Here is a 26,546-nt window from a genome sequence, read left to right on the forward strand (position 1 = left end):
GCTTACCCAAGAGAACTCAAACCTATCCTTACAAACACTATACGGTGTTCGTAACGAAAACCGGATACAGTCCAGAAGCCCACGCGCCTGTGAATGGGTGAGCTCACTACGGTGTAGCCTTCTAGAGGGATGCTGTTCATCAGTAAGAGCCGCAAACAACCACCACCTGCGAAACATGTAGACTCTCGGAGTGCAGAGCAGAAACTAGGCACGGAAGAATTCATATTCTTACGCTTCCATTTACATGAAGTTTTCAAAAAAGAAAACCTAAGCTGTAGTTACAGGGGTGGAAAATCGGATTGGGGGTGGAGGTTGACTGCAAGGTAACATGAAGGATTTGAGGGATGTGGCTAATCTAGCTCCGTTTGCAGGTGGTTGCTCACTGTTTAAATCAGACTCTTTGTACACGTAAACTGGATGTGTTTTATTGTAACCTGCACCTCAAATTGAAAGCATTTGGCTTATTAAAATGAATACTTCACCCTCTTCTGTGAAACCGGCCTCCCTTCCTTCACTCTTGCTCCCCTCCAAGCCGTTCTCCATTGAGCAAGTGGTCTTCTTAAATGGATGCGAATCCGATTGTATCACTCTCTGCCCAGCTCTCTGGAGCCTCCTTCCCCGCCCTCTCCTCCAAGACCTGGCCTCCTCTGACCGCGGCCTCCGACTTCTTTCTGGTCCCCTCCTCTGCTTATTCACAAGACACTCCCCGTGCTGGCTTTCTGGGTTTCCAGTGCGCCGGCTGTGCCGCACCTCACCCAACTTCTCAGGGCTGTCTCCTCCCTCAGCTCTGTCCCCTTCCCTCCTCTTCACTCACTTCACTCAGTTACCCCAGCAGAAATGTTACTTCCCGTCATCCCGGAACACGCAGTCTGCACTGCTGTCTGTTTTGTCCTGATACCCCGTACCTCCCTTGTAGCGCTGGGGCCCTACCTGCACCCCTTTCCCCAGCAGCCGAGCCTCTGAGCACAGGCTCCATAGCTATTCTGCCTCCCGCCACACCGTCCGCTTCTAGAGCGGGTCTGGCACATAGGCGATGCGGCTCGTGGAATCAAAGGAGACTGTTTTAAGGAGGTGGTATTTAAAATGCATGTTTTTAAGTTGAAGAACTCTCCATAAGCTGTTTCAGTTGTCAAGAAACTTGTGTTAGAATTGTTTGCTAGCTTCATATTACCACCGTGTAACATGGAGAACTCCAGAATTTCAGAGATTTGCTGTGGTCTGGCAGAGTGGGAGCTGGGAAGGCCCATGCTGTTCTTATCCTCCCAGCCCCCTACTCATATCTGGCCATTTAAGAATTCTGTCTGGACTCAAAACCTGGTGGGCTCCTCCCCACAAAGCAGGAATCCTCACCCCCACAAAAGTAGGGGCCTAATCCGTTTAATAAGCATAAAAGTCACTTAATGTATTTTACACATAGGAAGTGGGCACGAATGTCAGTTACCGTGGCTCATTACGTAACATCAGCCACCCGGCAACATGGTTCAAATGCCAGCTACACTGGACATCAACTGAGTAATTGCATGAAGTACAAACTTTGCTACTCGCCCTTCATTGCACAGATCACTGCTTAAACAGCAGACGTGCCTCATGATCAGGGATTCATCTCACCGCAGCACAGCGTGCGATCTGTCCCCCCTTCTGTGGTGACCTGCGCGCTTTCTACTGTAATGGCTAACCGATCGCTCCACAAAATGAGGGTGCAGCCAAGAAGGTACACAGAGGGATAGCAGTAGCTAACCGTGGGCACGATGGCACTGCGCAGCTCTAGAAACCAGATGTGCAGCCAGAGGACGTGAATGAATGTGAGGAAAGTGGTTGTGACAGAAAGGATGGCGACATTCCAGAGGACGTGGCGCTGGCAGAGAACCTCACGTTAAAGGAGCTCCTGGAGGGGCACCTCAGTTGTTTAACCGGCCAACTCTTGATTTTGGCTCACATCATGATCCCACGGTTTGTGAGTTCAAGTCCTGCATCGGGCTCTGCACTGCCAGTGCCATGGGATTCTCACCGTCTCCTCTTTCTCTGCCCCTCCCTCACTCAGGCTCTCTCTCTCAAAATCAATAGATAAAAAACTCAAAAAAAAAAAAAAAAAAGGAGCTCCTGGAGGACTTCATGAGGTTGAGCACAACGTAGGAAATTTTGGAAGCAGACCCAACTTAGATTATGAACGTTTGCCAGGGGATAGACCAGATGCCCCCTCCGGATTGTAAGCTCTCCGACAAGAAGAGAGCCCTGTGTAAACTCGTCTTGCTATGTTTTTTACAAAAAAAAAAAAAAAAGTATTCTCAGGGTCTCTAGTGTTTTAAATATTAGTTTTACTATTTGTTTTAATTTCACTATACACTCATAACCAACAGAGATTTAAATGTTTTTTGTTTTTTGTTTGTTTTTTCTTTTAAATTTTTTTAACGTTTTATTTATTTTTGAGACAGGGAGATAGAGCATGAACAGGGGAGGGTCAGAGAGAGAGGGAGACACAGAATCTGAAACAGGCTCCAGGTTCTGAGCAGTAAGCACAGAGCCCGACGCGGGGCTCGAACTCACAAACAGTGAGATCGTGACCTGAGCCGAAGTCGGACGCTTAACTGACTGAGCCACCCAGGCACCCCTTTAAATGTTTTTTTAACGACAGTGCTGAAAGGTCACAGGACGTCTGCAGTGGCCCTCGTGGCTACTAGGCTGGCTTTGCGCTGTTTCAGCTTGACCGGCACTCCCTTGGTGCTCGCTCCCGCGAAGTGAACGCTGCCTATACTTGGGGGGTTTTGTCTTGTAGCTCATTGTACCTTTCTGCTAATTAACACAGTAAAGCATCTCTCCTTAGTTTGGTTTGGTGCACTAACCAGCTTCTTTTTATTTTTAGCTGAGAACAGCTGTTTGAGACCTATTGGTAGAAACGGGAAGCTTCTCTGTCCAGGTAAATCGCGGGAGCCTTCAGAACCTACGCACACTCGTGCCATCGGTCCTTCTTAACACTTAACTTCCGGTAATAGCTTCCAGTGCTTAACATCCTTAAATTTACCTTTTGGAAACTAATTTTTAGGACATTTTATGGTCCCAGTGCCATCTTCACGTATTACAGAAAATCTTAACCAGAAATTCAGACACTTGTGTCGTCTAAAGGAAAACGCCTGCCTTTCTGATAAGCTGATCCTCATTTTAGGCTGTTGTTTTGATCGAGTCCTATCTTTCTAGATTTATTGTCAAAGTGTTTTATTTGTGTTGCTCATTTTATCGTGAGAGCAGTTGTGAAACAGTTTTTGCTCTCGCCTCTGAAATGCACCTTGTCATTCGACTTAAATAATCAATGGCGGTCACTACAGCAGCTTTAAATGTGGAAGAGGCTGGTCCATCACTCAGGAATCAGTGGGGAATATCTCGCTTTGAATCCGTGTAAACAGGGGCGCCTGGGTGGCACAGTCGGTTAAACGTCTGACTTTAGCCAGGTCACGATCTCGCGGTCCGTGAGTTCGAGCCCCGCGTCGGGCTCTGGGCTGATGGCTCAGAGCCTGGAGCCTGTTTCCGATTCTGTGTCTCCCTCTTTCTCTGCCCCCCCCCATTCATGCTCTGTCTCTCTGTCCCCAAAATAAATAAACGTTGAATCCATGTAAACAGTGGCTCATAGATAGCTGCCTCTTATTTCTTAGCATTGTTGTACAGATAACTCTAGAGTGTGGAAATTGAAAATCAAACTTAACTATCGTATAGGTAATCTTTTTGCATGGAGTGCACCTCATTTTTTTTCTTTCTTGACACTGTTGATTTGCAAAGAAATACTGATTTCAGTATGTTATTTTGCCCAGAGAGGTAGGAATTCCTAACACTCATCATGTTATCCACATTCTTTGTAGTGCCAGACAGCTACACCGTGAAGGAAGCGGAACTGAAGATGGGCAGTTCATTGGGACTGTGTCCTGGGAAAGCACCAACTCCCTCCCAGGTACAGAATCAGCCTTCCCAGAGTCAGAAGTTCTTTTTCTGTTTTTAAAGTTTATTTGTTTTTGAGAGAGAGAGAGAGAGAGAGAGCGAGCGTGTGCAAGGGAGGGGCAGAGAGGCAGATACAGACTCTGAAGCAGGCTCCAGTCTGTAAACCGTCAGCACAGAGCCCAACGCGGGGCTCGAACCCAAGAACCACGAGATCATGACGTGAGCCGAAGTCGGACACTTAACTGACTGAGCCACCCAGGCATTCCCAGAAGTTCTTAATTTCATAATTCTTACCTTAACTACTGCAGCAGTAATTGTTTTTCATAGAAGTTTCTTTCTTAAGTGGTACCTTTTATGTTAGGCATACATCCATATGGTTCTTCGTGTTTAAATCAAGAATATCCTGTCAGAGTATATTCATCAAGTTCTTTTTCTGTGCAAATTTTGTGTTAAGGGGGGGCATCTAAAGTTGAGTGGCCATCTATTCGAACCTAAAATGCGTCCTTTTCCCCCCACATCTTGACATCCGTGAGATTAGGATCCATCCCACAATCTGTAGCGTCTGTGATTGCTTCTGACACTGTTTCTTTGTTAGAGGTACAGAAAGTAATGAGTAATCGCCACGGCTTCTTAGCTTGAATGAAAACAGCGTATTGATCTTGCCCCGAATTACTCTCTGCAGGAGTCTAATAGTCTCATAGCAGGTCTCTTTTTAATCAGTATTCATTTTCTGTGTAAGATATCAGGTCGACCTTTGCGAGAAGCCCTACCTTTTGTAATAAACTGTATTACCATCCAAAAGTCAGTGTCCTTACTGTTAAGACTGTATCCAGGGAAGCTAGACTCCTGTCAGGATCCCTGTGGTTCCTGGAGCCACTTCATTAGTGTCCCAGCTCCCTCCTCTTTAATTCGTTCCTACCGTGAACTTTAGCATGTCGGAGTGCATGACAAGCTTGTGGCGGGGGAATGTGACAAGTAAGATTGAGTCTGAAAGGAAATGAACTGACAGATCAGATTCCCTGGACAGAAAATAAGATCACAACCAAATGACAGAGAAAAAACCCAGCTAATGCTTACAGTGTGTAGCAAATCCTTTTGAGGAGTGACTGAGAAAGAAGTGAAGATCATAGTGAAATAAATAATACCTGTGACAGACAAACATTGACACAATAGTACCTACAGGAGTAAAAACAATGGTGTGAGCGTCTTAGGTTTCTAGGTGGTTGAGATTATTGTTTAAATTGCATCTTTATTTGTATACAATATGAGTTTCTTATTAAAATTCCATGCGTTGGCTTGTATTTTCTGGAAGAAAATAACACATGTATAAAATTTTAAAATTTAGATTAAATCGCATTCATTGATCTTAGCTGTTCCTGTTTTTCACTGTGGGGAGTGATGTTCAGCCTGGTACAGAGATGGAGATCATCGTAGAAGAAACCATGTCTGCGAGAGATGTAAGTAATTTTACTATTTTGGGCGTGGGGAAAGGTCTGTGGGTGTTTGGTCTAGGGAGCTGTGGGAACCCGTGTTTGGGTTTTGAGGTCCTGAGGTTAGGATTCACGTAATATATTTTAAAGAATTCTGTGCATGCATTAAAAGAGTAATTTGGGGAACTCGGAAATTGGTGAGCCAACCCAAAGTTTTAAAATAAGATGATTATTTTTTTTCTTTTTTGATTACCAATAATACTTGTTTGTTACAGAAATCTGGGAAGACTTTAAGATACAAAACAGGTGAACATAAGGGAAGGGAAGCGAAAATAATATAAAAACAGGGAGCAGGACAAAACATAAGAGACTCTTAAATACGGAGAACCAACAGAGGGTTACTGGAGGGGGTGTGGGAGGGGGCATGGTCTAAATGGGTAAAGGGCATTAAGAAATCTACTCCTGAAATCATTGTTGCACTATATGCTAACTAACTTGGATGTAAATTTAAAAAAATAAAAATAAAAACTCTGGGCTATGTAGAAATGGATTAAAAGAAAAAATTAAAACCTCATTATCCTTTATCTCACTAATGTTAACATTTTGGCATATTTCCTACTGGTGTTTTTAGGTTATATTCATAATGACACGCACAGTCATGAATGTGTGTGTGTATAGGGTAAAGCAAACGAAGAATTGTATTAGTGTCACTAAGAACTAGGACTTTCGGTGTTGGTAAATGGAAACACACATAACATTGGTGTAATTGCATAGAGCCCGCACTCCTGAATTTGGATCAGAAGAGACAGAATGATCTTGGTGTTTTTAAATTTTTTTTTCTAGCTCAGTCCCCTAGAACAGCTTAGATACAGTGACTGGCCAGGCGGGAGTGAGCCCCAGCGCCCAGATTGCGATTACTAAATACCATTTCCTACTAGAAGGAATTAGGGCTTCTTGAGGTAGCCATTGATTCTGTATCTAGGTCAGGAACATGTCTGGTGAGCCTGGAACGTCTTGTGCTCACAGAAGCAGTAGGCTAGCAAAGACTGCTGGGAGCAGCAGAGAAGTTCCAGGGCCACCTTGGAAGAGGCTTCTGCTGGTCACAGATAAGACCGTTGGAGCTTTTGTAGGAATAATCGTAAAGCTGATGAGTACACATACCACATACATAAAATTCATGAGTTGAGAATGATCCTAAAAAGACCGTCTTCATTGGTTACACAGAGTGGACACGAGTGAGCCATAAGGAAAGGGATCGAGCATTCTTCCCCTTTTTCTTTTGGAAACGATACTGCAGGGTAACCAAATAGGTAATGAGAAGGTTTTTTTATAGACCTATCTCAGCTAATAAAATGAAGAAAGAATTTTAGACTGTCACAGTTTTTTTTAACTCCTAGGGAATTAATGGATCTAAACAATGATCCTGAAAGACCGCTAACAACCTAGACATTATAGAAGTTCCAAATTGATACCCATGCTCTTTTAGAAAAAAACAAACAAAAACAACAACAACAACAACCAGAAAAAAATAGTGGACCTGAGCTTTTAGGTCTGAGGAGCAGTGTATAAGGAATAAGGGGACAGAGGGATGTGTTCCCGCACCGCAGGGCTACCATCTGCACAGTCCCAAGGTGGAAAACTCCTCTTCATGACATCGGTGGCAGGATGAGGTTAAAAGGGACTCGGGACACTTAGGGGGAGCAAGGGCAAACCACTAAAACTTAGTCCCGGTTTAAGAGAAACTCAGGGAATTAGGGATGCCTCTGCTGGCTGTCGGTGGAGCACGCAACTCCTGATCTCAGGGTCATGAGCTCTTGCCCCACGTTGGGCATAGAGCTTATTACTAAAAAAAGGAAAAAACGGGGGAATGTGAACACCAACTGGGTGTTTGTTATTAAGGAATTCCTAAGTTTTTCAGATGTCATAATTGTTCTCGGTTCACGTTTTTTTTTTTAAAGAATGTTCATCTTTTAGAGATGAGTACAGAAGTTAATAAATGATACGATGGCTGACATTCTCGCTTCAAAGAACCTGAGGGGAATATGGACGCACCAGCCGGGCCAGGGCAGGCATGGAGATCGGGGGCTGGGTGTGGGCGGTTTGTGTTTACCACCCCTGCAACGTGTTTGAAATGGTCCGTGGCAGAACATTTTTTGTTACCTTTTGTTACCTGCTGTAAATATTTTCCTGGTTTTTCATTTGCCGTATAGCTTTTTGGTTCTTTTTAACTTCAAAGAAAAGAAACCACAGAACTTTCCGAAGTAGCGATGTGATGTGCGTATCTTTCCGCTCTCTTGAACCCACTGCAGGCAGACTCCTTCCCTCTGTGTTGCTGTGCCCCGGGAGCAGTTCTCACTTGTCATCTTCCTGCTCTCCATGGCATTTTGACACGATTGATGCCTCTCTGTTCCTGTTTTTTCTTTAATGTTTGTTTATTCTGAGAGCACGAGCAGGGGAAGGACAGAGAGAGATTCCCAAGCAGGCTCCATGCTCAGCATAGAGCCCAATGTGGGGCTCGATTTCACAAACCTTGAGACCGTGACCTGAACCGAAATCAAGAGTCGGACGCTTAACTGACTGAGCCCCCCAGGCGCCCCAGTGACTCTGTTCCTTGAAACACTTTTGTCACTGGCCTCAAGAGACCACAAGGCGTCAGGATTTCCTTCGCCTCACAGGCCTACCCCTTCACAGTTTGCTTTATGCTCTTTTTTCCCCTCGTCAGCACCCCAGCGCTCAGTTCCTAGACTGGACCTCGCCCCAGAGCTCCATGCTTGGGTATCCAGCTGCTGCCTGCTTGTCTGATCGTCATCCCAGATCATCACACCCCTGCTCTGTACATCTGTCCTCTCACCTGTCTCCGGGCCTCACTCACCCTTCCAGCTTCTGTCGGTTGATGGTAGCGACTCCATTTTTCTCCTTGCTTACGCCAAAACACCTTGGAGTCGTCCTTGATTCTTTTCTTTATTTCACATCCGGGTCTTCAGGAAGTCTTTTTGGTTCTACCATCAAAATTTATCTAGGATCTGGCTACATCTCTCTCATTCCTTCCACTGCCACACCTTGGTCAGCTCTCATCTGGATTATTCCATCCGCTTCCTGATGGATCTTTGTCTTTCCAGCCTTGCAGTTCCCAGGGTCTGTTCCTACAGAGGAGTTGAGTGATCCCTTTACTGTACTCAAAGCCCTTCTGTGCTTCCCTGTCTCATTCACAGCCACGGCCAGAGGCCCTGAGTGTTCACTCTGCTCAGCCACATTGGCCTCCATGCTGTTCCCCAACACGGCCTTTACATCGGCCATTCCCCTCCTTAGAACACAGCTAAGGTGGATGTCTAGCTGTTTGTGTTTTTGTTTGTTTGGTGGTTTTTTGTTTTGGTTTGGTTTTTTTGCTTTTTGTTTTTTTTTTTTTGAGTGTGCACACAGTGTTGCATCCACATGACTCCTGAAACAGAATGCTACGGGCACCAGTGACAGTCACAACAAAGTTTATTACAATGAGAGGCAAGGCCGACCGATCGGGACCAACACTCTTAATAAGAGTGCGGCCCCGAACAGCCGGGGTACAGAGTTTTTATAACGATCACATCGTTTTATCATCACCTGGGAACAGAACAAAGAAACAGTTTCCAGATGAGTTAGAAACAGTTGCCTAATGAGGTGTTTACTTTAGACTTTCTGCCTCTAAGTTGCAACCAGTGGATCTCCTTGACCCTGCCTCTGATGCTCTTTTCTTTGAACTTTTGTTTCCTTAATTGGTGAAGCCTAATTTACAAGAGTATGAGGGGTAGTTTACCAGAGCAAAGCAAGGATGTTATCTCTTAACCTTCAGTGTCAACACAATGCTGTTGTTTTTCAAGCTAAGCATTAGCCCTACACTACAATTTAGCCCTTAAAACAGCACACGTGGGTTGGGGAGAGGCAGAGAGAGAGGGAGAGAGACTAGCAGGCAAGCTGCACGCTCAGGGTGCAGGGTCGTGGGATCATGACCTGAGCTGAAATCAAGACTCTGAGCCCCCAGGAGTCCCTGTTTGTGTTGCTTAAATAATGCTTGTTGTGAAGACCGCAGTGTGTTTTGCAGCTTCGCCCCATTCCCTGTGTGTTAATGTGATGTGTTCTCATTGTCCTCTTTTTCTAAACAGTCTTTGTTATTTTTAGTCCTACAGCTACTCGGGGATTCCCTGGGGGCGGGTTGGGCAGTGCTAAAGATCCTCCTTGGTCACCAGCCCGTGCTGGTCCCTCAGAAGTCACCATTGTCTTGGGAAGGTGTGATCTGACCACACCCGTGAATGTGTGTCCTTCCAGACTTTGGACATGCACGGACCAACATGGGGAGGTGTGTGTGTGTGTGTGTGTGTGTGTGTGTGTGTGTATGTATGTACAGACGAGGGGCTGGGCTTCTTCGCATGGTTTCTTTTACATCATAAATGGGATCACGCTGCATGTATTATACTAGAATTTTCACTTCAGATATTTTAAAGATCTTTTAAGATCAGTGCATGTAAATCTCCTGTATCCTTTTAGCTGTTTTAAGACCTCTTATAGCTTATTTAAATGTTCCCCTGTTAATGGATATTTTGATCCTTTGCTCTTTTTTTTTTTTTATTCCTTATTCTTCCTTCCACTCTGGTGTAGTATAAATCACGTTTTATCTACTCTTTTGTTCTCAGTTAATTTGAGAATGTTTTTTCCGTCAGGAAGTTGGGAGTTTCTATTTTTTATTATTATTTAAACTTGTGTTAATCACATCTCGCTTATTGCGTTGTGCTGTGGGGTCGCCACCTGCACAGATCTTTCTCTGTGAGTTTATAGATGACCAGTGGTATTTCTTGAGTGCTACATAAAGACTAATCTCTCTTTGTAAGGTTCAGTTCAATGTGTATCTGTGAAATCAGTCTAATCCTATCCAGTCAAAACCGTGGTGTTGGTCCTCACAAGCAGAAGGTCACACTATAGACCTGGGTGCATCTAAGTCTGAGATGCAAACACCAGGAACTTGTTTTTCCCTCCTGGGTTTGCTTCAGCTCTTAGGAAGCAGAGCTTGCTTAAATCCTCTCTGTGGCTATGTACATCCTGATGTCTTCGGGAATTATTAAATGTCATAAAATAGGCCCAGGGTCCAAAAGGGGTATCTCTCACAGTACTGTAACTCAAAAACAGAAAACTAATGAACATGGTTTTTCTATGTGTGTCTGTGTGTGTGTGTTTTCTTTTTAAACAGTGTTTAAAGCTCATGCTGGAGAAGTCTGGCCTACCAGGTAAGTTACAGACCACGATGATGCAGTCTTATCTATATCCTTAGAATAAATTACCTGCAAGCCTAATGAAAGCTTTTCAGACATTTTTGGGCCAGGTCTGTTACACTTTACACCTCTGTGTGTGCATAGTGAAGTCTCCTGGTTCATATTTGCAAGCTCGAAGAAGTCTGGCTGTGGGTTAGCAGACACTGGCACAGTTAGGATTTATGCCCTCCAGAATTACCCAGGCTGTTCACTGATGGGTTTTTTTTTTTCTTTTTCTTTTTAACGTCATGGATTCAGAATTTCAGCGCATTGTGCTTCATGCCAGGATTTTTGTGCTAGAGACTAGGGAATGTAATACAAATGAAGAAAATAAATCTTTGAAGTAGGTATCTGGGTGGAATCACGCGAGCCAGCTCACAGGGGCATCACGCAGCTCTTAGAGCATTTGTGGTCCTCAGACTTCACCGGAGGGTAACCTGTGGTTCCGGTAGCCGGGAGGGAAGCTGACGGGCCTGCACAAGGGGCCCTGTCCTCGGAGCTTACACTCCTGTGCAGGAACAGTGCCCGTCTCACAGGTGACAGACAGAGGCTGAGACTGGCTGCAGGGTTTACTCAGAGTCACATGGCAAGTAGCTGGGCCTCTCTGCCCACAGAACCCGAGTTCTTCCTTCCGGGTTATGCTTGGAAGTAATGGTGTTCACTTTCAGCTTCCTGGTGGTGTTTGCTTGTTGTTTTTAAAACACACTTAGATCAAGTTAAATATTGCTGTAATTCTTACTGTATTTAAAACTAGAACTAATGGCAGGAGAGGGTCTGCAAAGAACAGTATTGTAAGGACTCAAACCTGTGGCCTGTGCAGGTGAAGTAGGCGATCCAGGTTTCCTCCTTTGGCTGCAGCTTCTCTGGGTGGGTGGCGTGGCTCACTCTTCACAAGACATGGCTGGTGCGTTTGTTTGTTTTTTCATAACCAGGATTTCCAGCTCTTGCTCTATTCAGCTTCCCTCTCCTCCTCAAAGAATTTCCCATTTCATCTCAATATAGGAAGCATATCGAGAGCCAGTAATCTAATTAAAGAATATTTTACATTTTTAAGGGTTCATTTACAACAACTTCATTAAAATGCTATTTCAAAAACACTTTTTTTGTTAGATTAACTGATAACTGGATGGGAATAGTTTGTGCATGTTATCAGTTGCTAAGAGACACGAGCATATACTTTCAACCAAGACCATGAAATAAAACAACTTCATAATGATTTTAGAAGAGATTCTGTACTTGGGTATATGTGTACATATATGTGTACTTGTGTGTGATGGGTGTGGACATGTAAGTAATACAGGTATAATGTAAATATTGTGTAGTCACAGCAAGCATTATTTCTGTTCACAAGTATGCAGATCTTAGTGGGGTGGAGAGCAAATTAACCAGACTGGAGGAACAACTTAATTTTTTTCATGGCTGGAAGAGATCATTTACTTTAAAAGTTAGTTAGTAGTTAGTAGACCAGATCTCATTTGATGTTCATTTAGCCAAAAGGGACATCGTTGACAAACTCTGAAAATATACTCATCTTTTTTTTCATACTGATTTTGATTCCTTCACAGGAGACACATGGCATTTACGGAAAATGGATTGGTGCTATGAAGCAGGAGAGCCTTTATGTGAAGAAGTAAGACTATTTATACACATTTTGTTCTTTAAAATGATTGTTTATTTTGTGTTTCATGCAGGATACCTACCCCCCTCATGAATACATTCGAGAGAAAACTGTAATCTTTTTTAGGACACAAAAATCTGTACATGGGTCTACTTTTACTTCTTTACTGTGGGCTTTTGACACAGAGGGAAAATCTCAGCCTCGTGGGAATGTTTCTAACAGCTGTGTTAGTCCTCTTTTGACTTCAGAGAGTTTGTCCCTAGAAATAATAGTTCCCCATTGAGAGACAGAGAACTTCAGAGAACAGAAAACATGTGAGCCGGTGAAAGAATGCGAAGCTACACTCTGAATTTGGAAACCTGAATATTTTAATCTCCGTTGCTCTGAACGTTAACGATGGCAGAATTCATCTTCCCAGCCGGTCACTTGGGCTTTGATCAAAACTGCATCTCAGGATCCATCCAGACTCTTCCGGTAGCCTTAGAAACAGTGTTATCACAGGCTAGTTGGAATCTGGTCAGCCGTCTTCTTGCCGATTCAGGTAGCATCAAACCATGGCTCTAAGGAGCCCCAAGATGAAGCTCTGTGAGAAAGCTTAGGCATTTGTGACCAGCCACTCTTCCCGCAGTCTGCCTCTGCGTGCTCTCGGTTCAGTAACAGGTGGTGGCATTGAACATCATCAGAAGGTTGACTCAAGCAGGTGGACTGGGGCCCTCCCACCGGAATACTCTTCGCTGTGCAGGGCTGAGCGAGTCTGCACAGAGAGGTCCCTCTGAGTCTTGGCCAGGAATCTGACTGCCCAGAGTAAGAAGTGGACCTCAGAGAATCTTGGGGACACACGGTTCGGATGTCAGAGAGCGTATCTGGTCATGTGGTCTCTGCGTTTTCTTCTCTGTTAATTCCCACATCGGTATCGGTTCGTCTAAAAGCCATCTCAGTGTCCTCATGACTGGCTCCTCCTCCCAGACCTGCTGTTTCCCAGCCTGGTGTCTTCAGCCCACAGTGGCGCCTCCCCTGCTTACCTGCCTCCTCCGTATTTGGTCTTGGCCTTCGGAGACCTCTCAACTCCTCCACTCCTTCCTGATTCTTCCCACCACTGGCTGCCTGGGCCAAGTTTTTTTCTTCTTTTTTGGCCTCTTACCTAAATTACACCAACCGGCTTCCCCAAGTCAGGTGTCCCCCACTTCAGTATGTCGTTCTGTGGCAGCCAGACTGGTCTTTAAACACCCTTCTCAGAAAACTTGAGTGCCTTTTTTCAAAGCACCTAAAAACTCCTTTATTTCTAGTTCACAGCCCTTCCACCTGTGACACCCCCCCCCCCCCCCGCCCTCTGATCAGTTCCCTCTCCAACTGACACTGGTCGGCCCATCTCTCGGCTCTTCTTGGATTCTTGACGTAACCTCTACCGTAACCTTTTTCTTCTCAGGAGAATTCCTTCTCTCGTTTCCTCCAGCTTTTTCCAAATCAAACCCATCCTTTAGGCTTAACTAGAATTTCATCCTGTGTAGCTCAGGCTCTCATCCTTTCTCATTCTGTCCACCTCCCCCCTCCCCTAATCTTTTATGATACCTCCGGTTCATACCCGATAATTTAATACGTGATGATACGCTGCTTGACAGTCTCAGTTTATTTCCTGTCTTCCCCCATAGCTGCCTTACTGTTTCTTTCTTTCTTGAATGGGTAGTAGAGGCATCTGGTGTAAAGAGAAGAACCTAATCTCTGTTGCTGTCAGAACTCATAAAGGAATTTCTTTCCCCAGGACGCATCCCTGAAAGAACTTACGATATGCTCTGGAGATACCTTGCTTTTAATTGAAGGAAAACTTCCTCTTCCGGTAAGATTTCGCTTCTGAATTGACATTTTATAAATCACAGGTACTGCTTTCAGATTACAAAGATGGTATATTCTCATCGTGGGGAAATACGACCCATCATGAAGAGAATGATAAGGTTTGGGGTAAGTTCTCTAATCAGACAGCTGCCAGATTCTACATCTTTATAGATTTCCCTCTTATAAAATCAGTTTGTATACAATGTTATTTCCTACTTCTCATATTTCATTTTTTAACCTGACTACAAAATCCAAAAATAATCATCATAGCCAGTGTATGCCTTACCATGGTTTAATTCATATATATTGCCGTTTTAAATTTTTTAATACTTAAATACAAATCCTCCTTAAAATTGTTCCAGAGTCAAAATCAGCAAGTCAGAAGGTACGAACTTTTACAGACTAGACACTGTCTGTATCTTGCCACGTTGTTTTCCCAGAAAGCTGCACCACATTGACATCCCTAATCAGCCACATCTGAGAGCTCTTAAATAAACACTGCATGTTACCACTTTTTTTTTTTTTTAATGTTAGTGCAAGTGGAGGGGCAGAAAGAGGAGGACAGAGAATCTGAGGCGGGCTCTGCACTGACAGCAGCGAGCCCCAGGTGGGCCTTGAACTCACAAACCGTGAGATCGTGACCTGAGCCAAAGTCAGATGCTCAACTGACTGAGCCACCCAGGTGCCCCCGTATTACCGCTTTTTAAGACCATTATTTATTTGTGTTTTTTTTTTAATTTTTTTTTAACGTTTATTTATTTTTTTGAGACAGAGAGAGACAGAGCATGAACAGGGGAGGAGCAGAGAGAGAGAGGGAGACACAGAATCCGAAACAGGCTCCAGGCTCTGAGCTGTCAGCACAGAGCCCGACGCAGGGCTTGAACTCACGGACCGTGAGATCATGACCTGAGCTGAAGTCGGACGCTTAACCGACCAAGCCACCCAGGCGCCCCTATTTGGTTATTTTTAATGTGGACACATGTAAAGGCAAAAGTTTAAAAAAAATGATCCCAGATTCCAGCACTGAGATAACCATTTGGTTATGATTAGAAAATTCAAATACCATGGAAGGCCATAAAATGAAAAAGGTTTTCCCATATTTTTCTCCCCAGAGAGAGAATGAATTTACTTTCCCTTGCATATCCTTCCAAGAAAAAACTGATGCCTGTTTGTATGCAAAATGGTACAGAAGGATATGTGTGTTCCCTTCTAACGTTTACGTGAAGGGGGTCGTATTCTTTGCATTGTTTTACACTTGGTTTTTGTTTTTATTCACTTACTGTATCCTGAGGATCTCCTATCAGCACACACCTTATTCGTCTGCATCACTTCTTAGAATTCTGTTTTATTCCATGACCTTTAAAGTGAACTTTTTAATGGGTAATATTCATAATACAAAATTTAAGGTGTATAAAAAGCGGGGCCAGGAAAAGTAAGCATCCCTCCTGCCCTCCAGCTGGTCAGTGCCCTCCCTCTGTAGGCAACCAGTTTCCACTGTATCCTTCCAGAAGTATATACTTTTTAATGCACACATATGCACACACGTGTGTATGTGTATATACGTAGCACATACATACATGTTTGTGTACATGCATGTTTTTCTTTACACAAAAGATCATCTGCAATTCTTTTTCTGTACCTCCCTTTCTTCATGAATATTTTATCTCCATATATAACGTTAGTATACATACAGCTACTTCATTGTTTGATGGCTATGTAATATAGTCCATTGTGTGGAGGTACCGTGGTTTATCCAACCAGTCTCTTTTCAAGGTTTTAGGTGGTTTCCAGTCTCTTGTTGATATAAATAACACTGCAAAAAATATCGCATATGTGCCATTTGCACGCATGTATCTACGGGATAAGTTCCTAGAACTGAAATCACTTTGTCAAAGGTTATGGCCTACCATAATGTAACCGGTTTGTGGTTTTTGCCACCATAAACAGTTTGCATCTGTGGCTTTGTGTACGTGGGCTAATATATCAGCTTTATTTCCTGTAGTTTGTATATAGGAATCCCAACTTAGAGCAATAGGTTCTTCCTTCTTTATAAAGTTCCTTTAGGAATTTTAATGAGTGAAAACTGCTTCTAACAGGTGCATTGTACTAGTGGAGCTCTTACAATGCCTGAAAATATTTGTACAGTTTATTCTGTTAAATATTTTGTTATCTTGTTTATACTTGTCATTTATTGTGGTAAGATACTACAAGTAAGTGTATCTACTAAGATACTTCAAAGCAAAGAACACTGGATCCCAGTCATCCATCCCAAAGACTAATTTTTATGACTTTAAACTTTTTTTTTTTTAATTTATTTTGGGAGAGAGCAGGAGAGGGGCAAGGAAGAGAGAGAATTGCAAGCAGGCTCTGCGCTGATGGCACAGAGCCTGACGCAGGGCCCGATCTCACAAACCACAAGATCACGACCTGAGCCTAAATCAAGAGTCTGGTGCTTAACCAGCTGAGCCACCCAAGAGCCCCGATCTTAAACTTTTGATTGTAAAAACAATAAACAGATGTAGCGTATGGCAGTTAGTAATCTAAAAAGAAAAGTAATACATTCAGGAACGTTTTCTGTTATCAAGATATTTCTCTCTGTGGAAGTAGAAATTCACTCCATGCATGTACGTCACAGAAGTTAGAAATGCTCCATTCTTCAGGGTTTCCTGAAGGTGCCCATCTGGTGGTACCAGCCTGGGGGTCCCTCCGGTCATTGGAAGAGTCATCAGGACCAGGTGGACGGTACCCCTTCTCCAAGTGGGGTCTGGACAGCTACTTCCACCCAAGGTGAGAACAGAACAGTGGCAGCCAGTGTGTGCTAAAGAAAAGTAAAGTGACAAAGGAAGTGTGTGTCTTCAGCGTAAGGCTGAAAATCGAAACCCGTTTATTCCATAACTCCTGCCACGATAACACTGTCCTATTTTCCTACAGTGCTTTGTAACCCCTGTAAAGTGCCGGCTCTTATTATCCTTATTAATCAGTGTATCAGATGTTTTCACCCCACAAGATCCTCATGAATTTAGCCCATTTATTGTAACAGATTGGGACACTGAGTCTTTAGTCCCCGCAGGGGCTCCTTCGCAGCCCCCACGGCAGAGACCACACCTGCTGGCTCCCTCCTTCCTGCCTCCCCCGCCAGGTCCCCGCCCCTCACCTCTGACTTCTGAGAAGCCGGAGCGCGAACGCTGTTTTACTCTAAGTTGTTCTCCACGGACAGAATTGAGCGCGCACATCGTGATGAGCAAGAGGTCACTAGCAGAGAGCTGGAATGTGTCGTAAAAAGATTTTCACTTCATTACAGAGAAAACACAAGTTAGTTTTCCTTGTAGCTAAATAAAGAATATATTTATGGTAGGACCAACACTTTACATATTTTTTTCCTTTTGTTGTGTTTTACTTCATTATTTAGTGGTTCTAGTGCCTTGGGGTATTACACACTTAATATTTCTTTTTACCTTTTAAAGCCTCAGTACTGAAATGAACACAGATGAGTCACGTTGTTGTCTCCTTACTCTGAAGTCAGGATTATACGTAAGGAGCAATAAAATACTTCATGTTGAATTATCTCTGAAATTGGCATGAAGTTTTTTTGTTTGTTTGGGTTATATTACATACGCACTAATTCTAAAAATGCTTTGGTGGTAGAATATTAATTACATAGAGAATTGGATACAAACTTAAAAAGCAGTGTCTTTCTCCATGAAAGTAAAGAAAAAAGTTGTTTTTTTTTTTTTTGAATGTTTATGTTTGAGAGAGATGGAATACGAGTGGGGGAGGGGCAGAGAGAGAGAGAGAGAGAGAGAGAGAGAGGGGCCCAGAATCTGAAGCAGGCTCCAGACTGCAAGCTGTCAGCACAGCACCCAACTCAGGGCTCAAACTCCAGAACCGTGACATCATGATCTGAGCCGGTCGGATGCTCAACCACCCAGGCGCCCCCAAAAGAGTTCATTTTTTGATAGTCCTTCTATATCACAATATATGGGAAATATGTTTTCGTTCCTGAGAGTTTCCTAAAAGTATCTTCTGGTGGCATCAGCTCATGGTGTACTTAAGACAGAAGAACCACTCACAAAGAGCTTTTTTACTTAATTTACTTAATCTGATATCTTACTGTGTATTAGCACTGTGCCCAGCAATCAACAAAGCAAAAATGAGTTTTAAATTTAGTTACCAACTTTTGTATCTAGAGTTTTAGATAAGAGAACATTTTGGTTTTGCCTTTTTAAAACAAATGTAGAAAGTCCTTCTTACTGTCAAGGAAATTTTAGTCAGTAAACATTTACTGGCCATTTACTATGTGGCGTCCACCAATCCCAGACACTGGGAAGACCAACAGGGTAGATGGAGAAAGCCTGCTCTCTGTGGAAAATGACCATCGTCTTGGGGAGACAGAGTAGGAAAGCCATACACACAAGAAAACAGACAAAATGTGTTGGGGTAAGTGTCACGAGAGAAACAAGAAGGTAAAATGGTAAGGGCTGAGGATCCTACTAGTAAAGTCCTCTCTGAGGAAGGAGAAAATGTGGAGAAGAATATTCTAGGAGGACATCACAAGCGTGAGACTCCTCAAACCCACTGCAGTGAGAGAACCGTGGCATTGTGCCCACCGCATCCTCCCTCCCTGCCAGTGTACCAGGCGTGGCCTCCTCCCTTCCCAAGTCCCCAGGGACCCAATTCGAGGAACTCAGATTCATACTTTCTTGAATGGAGCTATACTAACCCTGTTTGTAATATCAAAACATGGCGTGTATTTCAGAAATAGGAAGCGAACACACGGCAAAGCTCCTCTCTAACCTCCAGCTCTGTCCCTCGTAGGCGCTCCAGGTGACCTGTATGCAGAGGCTTCCCTCCGCCACGTGGGGGACCTCGAGATCTCGGAAGAGGCCACCTTGCTGGAGCTGAAGTCCCAGGTCAGACTTGCTCCCGTGGCGCACGTTAGTGGTGGCGTGGCTTCTTCCAGTGAGATATTAATATCTTCTTCTATTTCCTTTTGCCTCACTTACAGTCTGTTCTGATATGGCATGTGTTATATGCCATGTTCAGTGGTAAGTACCCAACAGGCGACTCACGCATATGGCTCAGACGGCCCCTGGTGTTTGTTTCTGCCACTGGCCTGGTGCCTTTCATTTCCCCCCACTCTGACAGGCATGCTGTGTGCTTTCATTTCAATTTGTCCTCAGTGGCTTGCAGCATATGTTCATTTTGATGTCTGTAAGGAAACATGATTTATTGAAACATCTGTAAAGCATTCACTTTACCCCTTTATTTACATTGTTTTTGTATCATCGTGATCCATGTGTCAAGCGTTGTCCGTTAAAAGACGTGTTATCTGTCTCCCAGGTCCAGACATCAGCTTTATGGTAGGGTGTCAAACTGGATACTGTATCATTTTCTTCTGTATTAACATTAGTAGAGAAAGGGCATTCGGTCCAAATGGAAAGGCTGGATTGAAAACAACACAAAATGCTTAAGAAGCATCCCACTGTTACTGGGCATCCCTTTCTCTTAAAAAAAAAAAATCGGGGTGTCCAATTGAGTATCAGTGGCTGAGCTTGACTTTCCTGTTGTGTCCTCGGTGTATGAAATAACCTTCCTCAGAAGCAGCAAACGGTCTTATTCCCATGAGGGACAGGAGGGGAGACTTTTTTGTCTTATATTGGATTGAGAGATACAAAATTGCGGTTTTTAGATAAAAAATGAATACTGGCCATTTTATATACTACAACCTAAATCTATAAATAGTTCTCAGCCCCTGCAAAATTAGTGCAGAAGTTGAGGCCTAGCAGTTGCATCCAAAGATTCCGAAACATTTCAAATTCAAGTTCTTTCACTGACTGAGGAAACTCTGAAGAACTACGTTAACGGTAAAGAAAGCGGATGATGAACCCCTTGCTTTCATTGGAGCTCTTGTGAGTTATACTCATAGAAATTAATTTCTAAGTTTCATTTTCTAAAACATGATTTAAAAGGAGCTTATGGCTCAATAGAAAATTCACTTATCCCACAAGCTGGTTTCCCTAGAGAGGAATACAACAGTAACTGGACTGATTTCATTCAAGCGATATCCCTGAGATTTTTTTTTTTTTTGATAGATTTTATCATTATGCGAGATACTCTTTCCCTCAGATGACATTGTGTAGGGCTTCAGTTTCGTCCAAAACAATACATGTTGCGGGAGTGCTTTTTCACACCATTGGAGAAACGTCTTGTTTCTTTTCTAGGCCATGACCTTGTCCTCCTCTGATTTCGTCATCCCGTCCCCAGCCTTCCTTAGAGCCTGGACCTTGGAAAGTAAGCGCCCCAGCAGGCTTTTACGGACCAACCTGCAGCAACTCAAGTAGGTTCCCCCTCGATACTCTGTCTTCCATTTCCTCCACCGCTGCGGTACCAGGTGGTGAGAGGCCGGGGGAGAAGGCAGGTAGCCTGTTGTCAGGTAGACGCTTTGAAGCAGAAACTCTGGGCCTTTAGTTTGCCACATTAAGCATAAATGTAGCTTTGTGTGGTTTTACTGTGCTTCAGCTACCGTGAACAGAATTTTGAGGTTTTTTTCAAGCTTTATTGAGATATAATTGACATGTTAGCACTGTGTAAATTTAGAATGATTGCCACCATAGCGTTAGCGAACACCTGCATCGCATCGCATCGCATAATTACCATTTCTTTTTCATGGTAAGAACATTCAAGATCTGCTCTCCTAGCAACTTTCAAATATGGGATACAGCACTGTGAACGGGAAGAGCTGGGCTGTACGTTAGAGCCTCAGACCTCACTTGTCTTCCTCCCGGACATTTGGACTCTGTGATCAGCATCTCCTCTTTTCCTGCAGCCCTAGAAACCGTCACGTACTCTCTGTTCCTAGGAGTCCGGCCTTTTCAGATTCCACATATTTGTGAGATCGTACAGGATTTATCTTTCTCGGTCTCACTCATTCCACGTTACTCGCATAATGTCCTCAAGGTCCATCCATGTTGTCACAGACGATAGGCTGTCCTTCTTTCCCATGGCCGAATGATAGTCTGTCGCTTACGCGTATAGACGCCACGTCATTGTCTGTGATGGACACTTAGGTGTTTCCAAATCCTGGCTGTTGTGAATAATGCTGCTATGAATAGTACCTATTGGAGATTTTGTTTTCCTTTCCGTGCATACCCAGAAGTGCTAGGTCATATTGGCAATTCTATTTTTAATTTTTTGAGGAACCTCCAGAAAACTGGCTTCACGAATTTACATTCCCACCAACAGTGCACAGGGCTCCCTTTTCTCCACACCCTCGCCAGCACTTATCTCGTCTTCCTGATGCCAGTGGGAGGTGGCATCTCAGGGTGGTTGCGATTTGTATTTCCTTGATGAGGAGTGATGTTCACCTTTTCACGTGCCTTTTGGCCACCTGTAGATCTTCTTCAGGAAAGTGTCTATTCGGTTCCTCTGCCCATTTTTTTACTGGACTGTTTCGGAGGTTTCTTGCTTTTGAGCTTTCTGGGTTCTTTGTTAACCCTTTATCACATAGATGATTTGCAGGTATTTTCACCCATTTCATAGGTTGCTTTTTCATTGACTGATGGTTTCCTTTGCTGTGCAAAAGCTTTTTAATTTGATGCAGTCAGTCCCACTTATTTTTGCTTTTCTTGGCTTTTCCTTTTGGTATCGGTACCAAATCCAAAAAAGTCATCGCCAAGGCCAATGTCAGGGAGCCTACCTCCTGTGTTTTCTTCTAGGAGTTCTGTGGTTTGTGGCCTTTCATTCAAGTCTTTAATCCATTTTGAGTTGCTTTTTTTTTTAAGTTTGTATTATATAAATACACCATATTAGAGCACATGTCTCTGAAAATATCACAAATAAAAGATTTTTTTCTTGTTTCAGCAAATTAGAAGTAGGGGGAAATTTCTACACAGTAGCTGCTATAAGCCTGATTTTTTTCCAATTTTTTTTCCATTCTTTTTTTTTTTTCTTCTTTGCCATGGAAGTAGCAACATTAGGACGAGAACACTTACATGCATACGTACGCTGTGTTTTACAGAGACACAACAAAAGCGTTTGCGATAGATAGAGTGTTGCAAACGCCACATCTCTTTCCTTTATCTCATGTTCGGTTTTGATTGAAACACATTTCCTTACAACGCTTAAATATACCAAGAGTAAGTAGAATGTTGTTAAGGTAAAACACAGGGTACAGACGCTGGCCAGTGCCCTGCTAATTGTTAATGAGAGTAGAAAGCAGATTTGAATTCTCCTCTTAATTCTCTTAATTAGCTTCATTAGTCATTTCCCTCCTCCATGCTCCCCCCACCCCCCACCCAAGATGTGCCCCCGTGGATCTTTTTTTCATTTTCTCTACAGTCTCTCCATCAGCCCAGGTTCGTGGGGTGCTTAATGTTCGTATTCAGTCATTTTAATACACCGGTAATGCGGGAAGGGCGGTCAGGTCTGACGGAGGTGCGGTGGCGTGGAGCTCTCACTGGGGCTACCAAAGCGACTGTCTACTGAAGACAACGCGGGATCCACCGTGACGAACGCGGTCTGAGTTGAAGGCACGCATCTGGCATTACTCTGACCTTCCAGCAGCCCGGGTCTGGCAGTAGTGGATGGCACTGAAGTGAACGTAAATGGCCACCGATGAGAGTTGTGGGTCTATCACGTCCACAAAATAAACTGCCACTGATGTAGTGAAACCGATCTTCTGGGACCACGTAAGACACTGAGATGATGTGCATCGCCTCGGGCCCAGTTCACGCACAGGAATCGACTGTCCTTAAGTGCTGCAGGCTCCGCTGTTCCCAGATCACCGACCATAGTCACTTGTGCACGGGACCACACCGCCCTCGGTGTAACAGGACAGGGCTGATGTCGCCCCGCTGCGCCCGGCCGCAGGGGCATGCGAGGCTCCAGCTGTGCCAGTAGCTGTCCGTGGCACAGAGCAGACAGCGGCCCGCATCTTGCCGCCCGCGGCCGGCGCACCGCTTCCGGGGCAGCTGCCGCTCGGCTTCACCACGGCCTGCTTTTCCCCTCAAGGTGGCGGCAGAAAGCGAGCAAGGCCGCTTGGCTTCCAAGGAAGAGTTTTTGAGCAGATTTTTGTGTGCAGCGTAAGAGAGCGATCAGTTCCGTTCTTTTGCACGTGGCTGTCCGGTTTTCCCAGCACCGTCTGTTGAAGAGACTCTCCTCTCCCCAGTGCGGAGTCTTGGCTCCTTTGTTGTAAACTCATGGGCCGTACGTGCATGGGTTCACTGCTGAGGTCTCTGTTCTTCTCCATTGGTCTTTGTGTCTGTTTTTATGGCAAAACCATATTGTTTTGGTTACTGTAGTTTGAAATCAGGAAGGGTGATGTCTCCAGCTTTGTTCTTTCTCAAGATTGCTTTGGCTCTTTGGGATCTTTTGCAGTTCCATACAGATTTTAGAATTGGTTTTCTGTTTCGGTGAAAAATGCCATTGAAATTTCGATAGAGATTGCATCGAGTCTATAGATATCTCCGGGTGATTGTGGACATTTTAACAATATTCTTCCGATTCACAAACGTGGGATTTCTTTTCCACTTACTTGTTTCTTCAGAGAGTTTCTGTCATCAGTGTCTTCAGCATATCGATCTTTTGCCTCCTGGGTTAAAATCTCTTCCTGCGTATTTTATTCTTTTCAATGCTCGTAAATGGGACTGTTTTAATTAGTCTTCCTGATAGTTCACTGTTAGTGTGTAAAACATTAAATGATTTGTGTATACTGACTTTGGATCCTGAGACTTTACTGAATTCATTTATTTTAATAGTTCTTTGGTGTTTAGGGTTTCCTATATATAATATGTCATCTGTAACTGGAGACAGTTTTACTTACTTCTTTTTGATTTGAATGCCTTTTCTACTCCGTGGTTCATTGCTCTCGGAAGGACTTCCAGGCCTGTGCTGAACGAGGGCACCGAGAGCAGGCGTCTTCTTACTCCTGATGGTAGAGGAAGGGCTTGCAGACTTCACCACTCAGCATGTTAGCTGTGAGCTTGTCATATATGGCCTTTATTATGTCAAGTTGCATTTTGTCTCTACTCATTGTATTGAGAATATTTATCAGGAAAGGATGTAGAATTTTGGTCAAATACTCTTTCTTCCTCTATTGAGATGATGAGATATGTACCCTTAGTTTTGTTACTGTATCACATTGATTGATTTGCAGATATTGAATCACTCTTCCATCCCTGCAATAAATTCTCCTTGGTCATGGTGTAGGATTCTTTTAATGTACTGTTGAATTTGGTTTGCTAAGTCAGGTTTTGTATCAGGGTAAGGCTGGCCTCATAATAGAAATTTACAAGTGTTCCCTATTCTGTTTTTTGAAAGAGCTTGAAGAGGATTGGTATTAATTCTTGAAATGTTTATTAGAATTAACCAGTGTGGGGCGCTTGTGTGGCTCAGTCGGTTAAGCATCCTACTTTGGCTCAGGTCATGATCCTGCAGTTCGTGGGTTTGAGCCCTGCGGTGGGCTCTGTGCTGACAGTGTGGAGCCTACTGTGTCTCCCTCCCTCTCTCTGCTCCTCCCCAACTCATGCTTGCACTCTCTCTCTCTCTCTCTCAAAAATAAACATTGAAAAATAAAAACACACACACACCAGTAAAACCATCTGGTCCTGGACTTTTCTGATTCAGTTCCCATGCTAGTAGTTGGTCTGTTCAGATTTTCTATTTAGTGCATACTAAGTCTAGTATGTTCCAAGACTTACCCATTGTTTTCCAGCCTGTCCAGTTTGTTGGCATCCATTTGTTCATAGTTGCCTCTCAAATATCGAGTGTTCTTATTTAGTATATTCTTTTGCTCAAGAGAAAACTTAGAATTTTCCCCCCAAAAATCTAAAAACTTAAATGTCACTCAATAGTATTTTGTTTCATTTATCAGGGAGTATAAACTGGGAAGGAAAACGGAGATCTGTCTAGAGCCCCTTCAGAAGGAAGAAAACTTGGGGTAAGCCATCCTATTCCATGTACATGTCTCATCAGGTGGGTAGTTTCCTGAAAAACTTAATGTGATCAGTAGTGAAGGGTTTTTTCCCACTGCTTGAGTAGCATGGCAGCTTAAACCAGATTGTGTTCTGCAAATATGTCTGTATGTCTGGTGTCTGGAATTTAGAACTCAGTTTTCCATGAAAACAGTGAGTCACAAATGCATACTGACTCCGTAATGATCTCAAAGTGTAGGAAGCTGCTCATTCCCAGCTCTCACCAGTGCACTGAGGTAGTCTGTTGTCAGACTGACTTAGCACAGCACCTGTCACTGCCCCCCCCCACCCTACTTTTTCGTCTTCATAGTGCCTGACATATACGTACCGAATTATGTGTTACTGGTCTCCCACTGCTGGGATGTAAGCCTTGTGAGAACACATCCTTTGTGTTTTGGTCACTGCTCTTGCCGCAGTACCTAGAACAGTGCCTGCGTCATGGTCACTAATTATTGAATAAAGAAACACCCCTAAGGGGTCTGTAATCAACCTTCCTATTTCTTTTCTCATTACAAGAAAGTCTTTTAGGGGCACCTGGGTGGCTAGTCGGTTAAGTGTCCAACTCTTGGTTTCGGCTCAGGTCACGATCTCACAGTTTGTGAGTTCGAGCCCCACGTGGGGCTCTGTCCTGACAGTGTGGAGCCTGCTCGGGATTCTCTCTCTGCCCCTCCCCCGCTCGCTCTCTCTCAAATAAATTAAAAAATATAAAATATTTTATAAGACCTTCTATCAGTATCATAAAATAGGTTGCTTCTACCTGATGTGATGGGAACGCCATTCCTGCTGTTCATCCTGCTGTGTAGTAACCAGGAGCCCTCCATCGACAGGACTTTCATTTAACCCCTCTGCGTTTATAAAAGTGCATCCTTTTTTTTTTAACGGTTATTTTTAAAATTTTTTTTCAACGTTTATTTATTTTTGGGACAGAGAGAGACAGAGCATGAACGGGGGAGGGGCAGAGAGAGAGGGAGACACAGAATCGGAAACGGGCTCCAGGCTCTGAGCCATCAGCCCAGAGCCCGACGCAGGGCTCGAACTCATGGACTGCGAGATTGTGACCTGGCTGAAGTCGGACGCTTAACCGACTGCGCCACCCAGGCGCCCCTTTAATGGTTATTTTTGAGAGAGTGGGAGGGGCAGAGAGAGAGGGAGACACAGAATCCGAAGCAGGCTCCAAGCTGTCAGCACAGAGCCCAACGCGGGGCTCAAACTCACAAACTGTGAGATCACAACCTGAGCAAAGTCAGAAGCTTAACCGACTGAGCCACCCAGGCGCCCGTAACAGTGCATTCTTAATACCAACCATATGACCAGGAGTAGTTCCCTGGAGGGGGATTTCTGGATCAGATGGTATGGATATTTTACACTTCTTAAAAGTTAGGGTCCTTTCCGGGTGAGTTACACCAATTGCTGTTCCCACAGGCAGTGTCTATGAGTAGTATTACTTACTTTGCCCTCAGTTGCAAGTATTCAGTGTTGGTTTGAATGTTTGCTAAAC

General features: G+C 43.9%; 1 protein-coding gene and 1 long non-coding RNA gene across 15 annotated transcripts in view; one reads left to right on the plus strand and one right to left on the minus strand.

The window, feature by feature from the left end:
* USP40 (ubiquitin specific peptidase 40) overlaps positions 1 to 26,546 on the plus strand; it is an 89,476-nt gene that overhangs the window by 55,330 nt on the left and 7,600 nt on the right. For 11 of the 14 annotated variants that reach the window (XM_040450639.1, XM_040450628.1, XM_040450629.1 and 8 more), the window contains 10 exons: positions 2,861 to 2,914; positions 3,849 to 3,937; positions 5,295 to 5,381; positions 10,570 to 10,606; positions 12,196 to 12,260; positions 14,008 to 14,082; positions 16,739 to 16,865; positions 18,894 to 18,988; positions 20,300 to 20,415; positions 24,949 to 25,014. In XM_040450639.1, coding sequence (XP_040306573.1) covers positions 2,861 to 2,914; positions 3,849 to 3,937; positions 5,295 to 5,381; positions 10,570 to 10,606; positions 12,196 to 12,260; positions 14,008 to 14,082; positions 16,739 to 16,865; positions 18,894 to 18,988; positions 20,300 to 20,415; positions 24,949 to 25,014 — 811 coding nt within the window. Of the gene's footprint in view, positions 1 to 2,860; positions 2,915 to 3,848; positions 3,938 to 5,294; positions 5,382 to 10,569; positions 10,607 to 12,195; positions 12,261 to 14,007; positions 14,083 to 16,738; positions 16,866 to 18,891; positions 18,989 to 19,083; positions 19,124 to 20,299; positions 20,416 to 20,752; positions 20,825 to 24,948; positions 25,015 to 26,546 lie in introns of those variants that run through there. The other 3 variants (XR_005783196.1, XM_040450636.1, XM_040450638.1) reach the window with 3 other exon arrangements.
* On the minus strand, positions 16,644 to 25,629 carry LOC121014405 (uncharacterized). The gene is made up of 3 exons (XR_005783199.1): positions 24,776 to 25,629; positions 17,233 to 17,341; positions 16,644 to 16,896 (listed from the first exon to the last, which is right to left on the minus strand). It is a non-coding gene; the product is annotated as an uncharacterized LOC121014405 (long non-coding RNA).

The sequence above is a fragment of the Herpailurus yagouaroundi genome, unplaced genomic scaffold, assembly GCF_014898765.1.
Source record: "Herpailurus yagouaroundi ecotype Mexico unplaced genomic scaffold, PumYag 202, whole genome shotgun sequence".
Classification (NCBI taxonomy): Eukaryota; Metazoa; Chordata; class Mammalia; order Carnivora; family Felidae; genus Herpailurus; species Herpailurus yagouaroundi.